General features: G+C 32.5%; 1 protein-coding gene across 2 annotated transcripts; it reads left to right on the plus strand.

Moving 5' to 3' along the window:
* Positions 1-6,072: 6,072 nt before the first annotated feature.
* LOC104220835 (uncharacterized) lies at positions 6,073-9,587 on the plus strand. 2 transcript variants are annotated; one of them, XM_009771796.2, is made up of 5 exons: positions 6,073-6,434; positions 6,543-6,611; positions 6,760-6,842; positions 7,164-7,366; positions 9,333-9,587. In XM_009771796.2, exons 1-5 carry the CDS (start codon positions 6,226-6,228, stop codon positions 9,423-9,425), a joined length of 657 nt encoding a protein of 218 aa, XP_009770098.1. In that variant the 5' UTR covers positions 6,073-6,225; the 3' UTR covers positions 9,426-9,587. The 2 variants fall into 2 exon arrangements, with proteins under 2 accessions (XP_009770098.1, XP_070016097.1); XM_070159996.1 differs by having other exon boundaries at positions 6,076-6,434; positions 7,251-7,366.
* The last annotated feature ends 683 nt before the right edge of the window (positions 9,588-10,270 follow it).

The following is a 10,270-nucleotide window of genomic DNA, read 5'->3' on the forward strand; positions in this document are numbered from 1 at the left end:
TGAAACAGAGTAGGAGATCCAGGATGGGCCATATAAACATGTTGTTGACTATAGGACATGTATCTATACTTGTAGATCATGGCAACTCAAAGGAATTCCATGTGCACATGCAATTACAACAATGCATTATAAGAACTATGAGGTTGAGCCATATGTTGACCATTGGTATAGAAAGGATACCTACCTTAAGGCATATAGCAGATTCATTCAACATTTAACTAGTATGAATTTGTGACCAAAAAGCACACTGCCAGCTATTGAGACACCTGTTATAATTGCAATGCCAGGAAGGCCAAAGAAACAAAGGAGAAAAGCTGCTGATGAACCAAAGAAGAAGTTTGGGAAGGGTACAAGGATAGGGAGACAAATGAGATGTTCTTTGTGCAAGACTCTAGGACATAACAAGAAAGGATGCCCATCAGCAGTAAGTATTAATGTTTGTTTTGTTACTAATATTGAAAGAATTCAATTACTAGTGGTAGTTTTGTTATGTGTATGAAGAGAAACCAAGGGGGAAGGGCTGGAATTAGTTCAGTTGGAGGTAAAACTACTGAAAGTAGAACTGCAACATCAACAGCAGCTGGAAGTGCATCAGCAGCAGCTGGAAGTGCATCAGTACCAGCAACTGGATCATCATCAGCAGCAACACCTTCAACTATGGAAAGTGTTACCTTCACTCCACCAATCATTGATCCAAGCACACAACAATCAACTAATATTGCACGAGGTCCAAAAAGGAAGACCAATGAGCCTAGAAGAGGTGGTGCAAATGCAGGGTCTAAGAGACTAAAGGAAGCAGGATATGGTGTGCTATTTGATTCAAGTGCCACTGTTATACAGAGGGTAAATATTTCCACTCAATTACATAATGGTTTACTACATAATCCCTCACTCACAACCTTTTATTTTTGTGCAGTCTGGAACTACTGACAGAGTATGGAACTACTGACAGAGTGGTACACAATCCTTCTACACTCATAAGTTCTGCTCCTACCAACATTGAACTTAGGTTCAAACCACCTGGACTAAAGTGGAAGGGCCGAGCAGCAGTTACACAAAGGCATCTGCAAGAACAGAGTTACAGAAGGGCAAAGTCTGCTACAACCACTCAAGCCACCCCAGTTACACAATTCACACCAAGCAGCCAAGCCACAATAGACATTAATTGAAGTGCTCAATTGATATTTACATATGTATGTTTTTGTTGACTGTGGTAGACAATATTTTGTAAAGCTACTTCATTATGTATGTTTTTGTTGACTGCCTATCGTTGACAATATTTTGTAAACCAACTCCTTTATTTTGGATGTTTTATTAACTGCCTCTAACACATGCCATCATATTAGTACTTGTTGCTGTAATGGAGCCTTTGTCAATATATTCCATGAACAAAATTTTACATCAACACAAAATATGTAGCCTAAACCCAGGAAATAAGAAAGTGCACTATCAATCCTAAACAAATAATATAATAGCTAACATTAGAACAACTACAACCACAATTATAATAGCAGCAACTCTGAACTTCGACCTTCCTTGTCTTCTTTGACAATGGCATCGATCACTCTTCTTAATAAGAGCCGCAAGAAGAGACTTGTAGTGTTCTTTCTCAATCGCAGGATCAACCCATCTGAAAAAGCCACAACCTTCACCAATCTCATATCTTCGGCAGCCCAGGAACCTCCTTCCAGGATTGGTGGGTGTTCGTGACATTTTAAGATCTGCAGCAACTCCACAATAAGACAAAGGTTCCTTCCTCATTGTTGAAGGAGAAGAGGCGGCAGTAGCGTATTTGTTGCAGGAAAAGTAGAAAAAATCGACTTTCAAAACAAAAGGAGATGGCAAAAATTGAAGGGCAACGAAGAATCACAGGAAAAAAAATTCTATTTTTCACTGTTGAAGCTAACAAAGAAAGAAGAAGGCCTCAGATTTGCTAAATTTAGCTTTTATAATGTTCAGCAATGGAGAATAAGGTAGGAATAAGAAGGTGGCTGTTAAATAGGCTAAATTATTATCGGTAGGGCTTTTTTAACTGTCTTCACGCCCCTTACAGGCGTGTGAATCACGCACTGAAGCCACATATGACACATAGGATAAGCCACGTTGGATAAGCATTTATTATTCACGTTTTGAATGAGTATAAATGTTCAATTGACAAATATCTAAGTTTGAGGACCGGCATGACAGAGTGGGTGAAGTACAGGTGCCATTTAGGCTATTTTGCCTTTATCTTATATTAAAAACTTTACTTTTGTATTAAAAGTACTAAATATTATTTTGTAAATACGTATAAACCTATTATTTTTAAAAATGGGCCTCCCCAAATTTGGGGGCCTAAGGTCATCTCCAAACTTACCCTCATTCCCCATAATTGGGGCAATTTTTGGGATAATTTAGCTCCAACCCTCCCCCATTTTTGTCCCCAAAATGAGGGATGAATAGTGTTCCCTCAAATATGGGGGTACACTATTCATCTCCCCCATTACTATTCATTACTTTTTTTATTTAATCTTTTAATTTATCTCTTTATATATACTTAATTATGTTTATGTAATGTCTTTATAATATTAATTTTACATCTTAACTTTGGTGTATAGTTTTGATAAATTAATTTTCATGCATTTATTATTTTATGTAAAATTGTAAGTTAATTTTATTATAAGTTATAATTGTACAAAAAATATATAATTATCTCAAAAAATGAATGGTATGAAAGATGGAATTTGTTTAATGAAAATTAAAAAATGAAATTGAAATGAAAGATAATAATATAATATAGAAGAAAGAGAAGAATATAGAAAAATTTGGAAAAAAAATGGGGGAATGGTTGGAGTAAGTTGTTCACAAAATGAGGATTTGGTCATAGGTTGGAGATGCCCTAAGGCACAAGCCTTATGCCTCATCACGTTGGAGCCGGCCCTGCTTAACATCAACTATACCACCAGTGGCGGAGGCAGGATCTTCACGAAGGGGGTTCAAAATTATTTTTTTTGTATCTTGTGAGAATTGAACTCATGACCTTATATAAATTTTGAACCCCCTTGACCACTAAACTACACTTTTGGATTGTGTTAAGGGGTTCATAACTTAATATATAGAGGTAAAAAACAGATTTTGCCTTATATATACAATGTACTTTTTTGGCGAAAAGGGTTCGGGTGAACCCCTTGCACCCCTTAAATCCGCCCCTGTATACCACCAAGAGTTGTTGTGGGACGAACGGTATCTCTCCACCTTTAACAAAAGGTATGAGGTTTGAGCACTAAGAAAGAAAGCTCCTAATAAGGAGCTTCTCCCATTAATGAGTTATACACGAATCTAAATTAATTGGAGCCAAACACAAACCTACTAATTAATAATGACCTAACTTGAGTATTAGACATGGAGCTCATCCATATTTCTGTTTTGCGATAATTGGCACAGGAACTAAAAAACAGTATCGAACGTTGACCATACATCGAGTGGCGTCACATTTTAGAAATATCCTTAATTATTTCTTAAAACGTTAAAACTCTTTTGTATGGGATAGCATTGATGAGGACTTTGTGTTTTTGTTTGTTTGTGATGATGATGTTACACTAACATGATAAGGAAAGAAAAATGAATAAAGAAACAGACCTAACTATATGAAATGATTAGTTAATTTGTCCGTGCTTCGCGCGATGTTTAAAAGATAAAATATGAATAAAAATGTATTGTTAAAATTTTGACAATTAAAAAAATCTTTACTCTTTATTTAATTTTATCTTCTTTATATTCTTCAACCATAAACCATAATTGTAATCTATTTATATTTTTAAGGTTGATTGCTTCTTTCTACAATCTTCAAGCCCCACTAAAGACTGACTTTCTCTATTTTTTATATTCATGAAAGCATATACTTTGCTCCTTTGCAAGAACATCATCGGGCTAATTTGAATGTTTAAATTGCAGGACTAAATCTTCTTTTATCGATGAAAATAAAATTAAATAATTAATTAAGGCAATATACTTGAGTAAATATTAACTATTGATATTAGTACTTTATTGTGCTATTTGTCATATTTAATGATATCCTACACTATGCCATGAAACGATACCATTACTATTAAATAAAAGATATGTGATATATTATATATACTGAAATTTATAATTCAACACAAAAAATAGTTCTTCCATATATTACAATAATATTTTATGATATAAAAGAGTAATAAATAAATAAACATTCAACACAAGGTTTAGTTTTTGTATTTCTATTGCTTTGCGTTACCCTTCATTTTCATTCTTTTTCTACTTTTGTTTTTGGAATATTATTGAATTTTCAAAATAAGATATTAAAGGAAAAACAGAGAAAATATAACTTTTAAAACACTTAATGAAAATTGAGAAAATATCACTTTTATAATATTTAATCAAAGTTCCACTCTTTGTATTTCTGTTATTTTATATTTTTACGATATTAGTACAAAGAATACTAAATATGATCTATACCAAACAATCAACGCAAGAATACACATAAACACATTATTTCTAAAAAAAATAAAAGGAAAAATAAAGACAAGGAAGAAGACGGAAAAGGAGAAGCAGAAAGAGGATGAGAAGAAGAAGAAGTTATTAATTCTCACTCTGCTCTATTTAGACCATTTTATTTCTTAATCTTTAAACATGCATATACATTTTAGGAAAATTAAAAACATCAAATAATAGCAATAGCTTTCATAGAAAGAACAAAAATAAAATTGTCAAACACATCATGTAACGACATAGACTCAATTTGATGATATATTTTTTTCTGATTTATCCTCTCTAATTGCACAATAAATAAATAATAACAGAAAAGATCAAACAATCAAATAATTGATTGATAAAGGCAAATACATAATTTATATTCCAATAAACAAAGCCACTTTTGGTATAAACAGACACTTAAATATAATCCTCAAAGAAATATCACAAAAGAATAGCCTTCAACCATTTGACAAATAAAATTATGCCACGATTTCTAAAATTCATAACTCATATATCTAATAATCTTTTTGCAGTGTTAAAATATACTTGCCGAAACTTAAGATCGTGACCAATATGTTGGCAAAGTAGAAAAGATTATCTCCCAGCATCATTTAAAAAGGAATAAGCAACAAAGAAAGATAAATTAGTAAGAATGTTGCACTTTGAATATCAGATGTCTCTCTCTATACTTCTTTGTCGTACTCCTTGAAAAATCTTTCCCTTTGAAGCATGCATCGTCATTTGCTCCATTATAATTGGCATAAGCTCTTCAAAGCTCAAATAATCTTAAACAAACTGATTTAGTTTGATCTGAATCTGGGGAAACGGATAGCCTATTTAATTACTCCTTTTAATTTTATATATTCCATAACTGAAATCTCTCTTTAAACCTCATTTGTTTCCTTTAATTCACTTCCTAGGCAGTAGTAAATGAGTTGTTTGTATTAAAATGAGAGAAAATTTTTTAAAAAAAAGGAGAGAAAAGATAAATAGAATAGAGGTGCCAAGTCATCTTTCCTACTCCCTCTTTTATATATATATATATATATATATATATATATATATATATATATATATATATATATATATAGATATAGATTATTAACTGTCTATGGTCATCAATTGGTGGTATTTAAATGAGTTGACTTTAGCCAACCACCCAAAAAAAGAAAAAAAGAAGCCCTATTGTTCAATATTATGTTCTCGTTTTTTTTCTTGTTTAATTTCATATTATAAGAGCATTAATTTTGAAGTTATGTGAAGCGAATGTTTAACTTCAACACAATCTCATTGATTTGTGAAAGGACACATGACAAAAATAGAGAGTCCATAATTGATGGCTCATGCTTGTAAGGAACAGGTCACTTATCAGGCAATCTTTCAGAAACTTTTAGCTTAAAGTCACAATAAAATAAGCAAAGAAACCCAACTATTTCATGTCTTGGCGTGTTCGGCCTATCGATCTTCTTCGTCACATGTTAAGCGCTAGCTTGGCCTAATTTACAGACTCATATTGCCTAAATTTCTTTAAAACAAAGCATCACCATAACTATATAATTATATATTTGCTTCTCATATATCACTGGCATAATCTCCTCGCTGCTCAGACAAGCTCGTAAAATTACTACAGTATGCTCTAATGTTATTACATTGCTTAAAATTTTAGCAATCTGTTGAAAAAAACTTCTCTGGTTTCTACTCTTCCCTCTCACAAAACCAATAATAGTCGTATATATGATCATGTCTGCGAATTCTTCATCTTCATACAAACTCCGAAGTCTTGTTACGTTGCTTCACCATTATTATAGAGTTCGGATTAATGGTGAATCCTCGCAGTTACAAGGAATAGTTCCAGCTACTAGGATCGGTTATGGTGGCTCGATAAGTCCAGGGCTACGGTTTATCAGTTCTGGAGATTATAGAATACCCAAGACGACGGATCAGTAATTAATTCTTCTCTACTCATTTTTTTCTTCAAAAAAATTATATTAGCACCCTTTATTACCTTGTGTCAAGAAGATTGAATCTTGATTCTTCATTGAATTTGTAAGGGTAAAAAATGAAGCAAATATTGTTCCTCCAGAAGAGCCAGCTCCTTCTAAGCCCAGTTTATTTGCTTGGTACGTGCAATTAATTACTGTCATTGATCATATTCCTTTGATTGAATGCATTAAAAAAGGGACTTTAAAGGAGAGAAAAAAGGAAAGAAGGACTGTGTTTGGCATTAATTTTGGAAAGAGTCATGAAACCTTCTCATTATATATGCAGGACGAAATGGATTTTGGGGTCCATAATATCAATATTCCTCCCCTTTTGGAAGGATAAATGGGATAATTTTCGAAGGATAGAAGGTATGAATTTTCGTATTTTAAATACATACTAACAGTCCGGGTTTAGTTCAAAGTTTCACATGCCACTCAAAAGAAAAAAAAAAGGTGTGATGTAGACATTTTACCCTAATGGAAGCATTAGTGGTTGCTTATACGGCTCGAACCCGTCGAAAACAACTTTATGGCTACTCCAAGCTAAGGTTCCCTTCTTTCGGACGTTATCACTATATGAAAAAACAAGAATAACTACAGTGGACATTCTGTCATGAAAAAATAAAATGGTTTTGCTTTTAAAAATATTAGTATCTCTTAAAAACAAAAGTTAAAGCATGGGATGTTCAGGAGAGGTAGAGAAGGTGGTAGAAGAGGTGGAAGAAGTTGCGGAGGTAGTAGCAGCAGTGGCGACTAAGACGGAAAATGTAATGGCAGGGATTGCCGAGAAGCTGCCGGAAAATAGTCTGCTCAAAGAAGCAGCTGTAGCAGTAGAAAATGCATCAGCTGTGGCTGCTAAAGAAGCTCAGTTTACTTCCAATTTAATTCACAAGGTCAGTGTTACGCTATTCTACTCATCCTGAATTAGCCTAGTATTTGAGTTCAAAATGAGCTGTTCTTGTAATGCAGCACTACTTAATTTTGTCTACCTTTGAAATCATACCAAAATGTTTTATGAGAACCAGTAACAAATCTAATGTTGGTTTTTATGAAAATTAAGACATAACTTTTGTAAAAAAAAAAAAAAAAAAAAATCCCGAAAACTAATATTCTGAAAAGTATTTCAAAACCAAATCCACTTGGCACTTTTATGCTAAAACCTCCATTATATATCATTAAAGTCATTTGTATGTTTTGTCTTTTTCAACTTTTTTAATTGTTCTTTTGGGGTTTAGGGGGAAGGGGGGTTGGAGTTTTCTAGCTAACGATTTGTGTAGCACTTCTACCATATTTCAATATTTTCCTATATGTATTCTTGTATTATACTTATGGCTCAAATCAAAGTCAAACACTATCATTCTATCAATCAATCTGACCATCAGAGCCAAACGCATATTGTAAAAATCCCTTTTGCGTTCGAATTTTTACACAAATAGCCAGCTATAGTCATTGTTTATTTTTTCTAGTCATATACGTAGATTATACATGGATTATACATAATTATACACTTATAATACATAAATTATGCACATATTATACCTCCATCGGCTATTTTTAATTTAAGCGGCTGGGTAGTCGGCTATTTGGGTTAATTCTTCCACCCAAAATTTAAATTAGGATAAAGAGAATTACATGCTTGATCACAAAGCTGGGACAGTGGCGGCCCGACGAATTTTGTCGTCTAAAGCCAAACCTTATGAGGGGCCTTAATTTTTTAATTTTTTTTATTATTTATTTGAAGTCTATTTTTTTTTTAGCTTTTCTTAGATACAAAGTTGTTAATAATTTTTTTATAATCAATAACTCCTAATAAATTGAGTATTTCTCAATTGATAATATAGCTAATCCATTTAACCTTTCTTGTGACATCTTAGGTAAGATTTTATTAATTTTAATCTTGAAAACTTCTTTCTGCTGAAGCAATGGTAACATGAGTTATTAACATTATTCCATAAGTAATTTAGGCAAAAGGAAACGAATTAAATCTCTTTTATTTTATTAAGTGTATCAATTAAACTGCTATCTTCTAATTGTACTATTTTCCTTAATACTTTTATCAGAAAATAAATCTAAACCATTAAATATGAATTGATTATTATGCTTTAAGGAACATTCAAGATTAAGGCAATATTTTTTCAAATTTTCAATATCTAGTGATCTTAGATTTTACGGTCAAATAGAAAACCAAAAATATTTTCATATGCTGCGAATTGTTCAAATTTATTTTGAAGTGAAAAAGTAGCCTTGTCTATTATGTATAAAATTAATCAAATTTAAAGTACTCTCCGAAAGATTTTGAGATTTCATTAGCAACAATCGCATCAAATTTTTACTTCCTATATATCACACATTTCTTACGAAATTTGAGCTCGATATTCATTTCAAGTGCAATTTCCTTGGTAAAGAATTAAAAAAATTCACTTTACAAAACTTTTTTTAAAAAGTTATACATAGTTTAATAAGTGTAACAAAAAATGGGGCCCCTAAAAATATGAGACCTAAAACAGTTACTTTACTTGCTTTATGGAAGGGCCGCCCTTGGCTGGGAAGTACTTCGCAGCTTACTCACGATATCCCATTATCATATATCACCATTCACCTACATAGTTTTGGTGTACATCATGCTGTAAATAAAATGTGATCTTTACATAAATATTTAGTCAGATCCAATGTTTACTTTTCCTAGCCAGTATTAATATATTATATATTGATTATATATGGTTATACATATATTATACATTCGCCTGCTACTTTTAATTTAAACGGTTGGGTGTGCAAGGTTAATTCTTCTTTAATTTATACCCATATTATTATTTTCTGGTTAGTAGCATCATAGCCTTGATAACAATGGGTTGACAGGTTGAATATGTGGAGCGAGACTTGAAAGACTTGAAGACGATGGTTGAACCTGTTATTGAAAAAATCGAAGAACTGGAAAGCAGCAAAAAGTAGTACCGTATGATTCTTATTATTCTTTTTGTACCTCAAAATTATAAAAGAAGAGTGCCCTATTCTTCATTTGTGGTGTGGTCTTTTTAAACCACAATTCAGATTGTGATTGTGATTGTGAATAAGAAAATAATTATGGAAAATTAAAGATTCAATTTCATGTACTTAATTATATTGATTGAGAGTTAATTAAATGTAAGTAATTCTACGCCACATGGATCTATATTAGAACTTTCAAATAAGTGAAGGCACAAAATCAAAATTTAAAAACAAAATCAAATACTATTAGAACTAGCCAATGTTGCCTAATGGCCTTTTAGCATGGGCCGGTTACGACTTCAACATGAAGAACGGGAACTTTCAGAAAGCACTTCAATTTCATACGTAAAAATTGCACGGGGCGATCAAATCCTACAATTTCATATGTAAAAATTGCACAGGGCGTCTTATTTGGTCGGTCCATTTAATTTATACTCATTTTTTAAAAAAAATATTAATTTGTACCCACTTTTTAAACAACTTCAGCCCCCTTTCTCCTCCTCCTTCTCCTCCTCAAAGTTTTATCTCTTCCTTTTCTAGAAGTAAGGTTCATGAAACTAGGCGGGGAGGTGAATTTCGTCAAAGAAGGGGACAAGTTCTCTGTCTTGGTGTACTCTTAAATGCTACCTTCTCTTGTTTTCTTTACAAGTTATCAATTCCTACTCCTTAAAAGTCTTTCTTTGCATCAAACACCTGAACAATAGACATCAGATGCAATTCATGCATCATTAGATGAACAACCAAGAGCATGGACTACTGAAATATTACTGAGATGGAATTCCCAATGGTGGGAGGACTAGTTACCCCAA

This window comes from Nicotiana sylvestris, chromosome 1 (genome assembly GCF_000393655.2).
Source record: "Nicotiana sylvestris chromosome 1, ASM39365v2, whole genome shotgun sequence".
NCBI classification, from domain to species: Eukaryota; Viridiplantae; Streptophyta; class Magnoliopsida; order Solanales; family Solanaceae; genus Nicotiana; species Nicotiana sylvestris.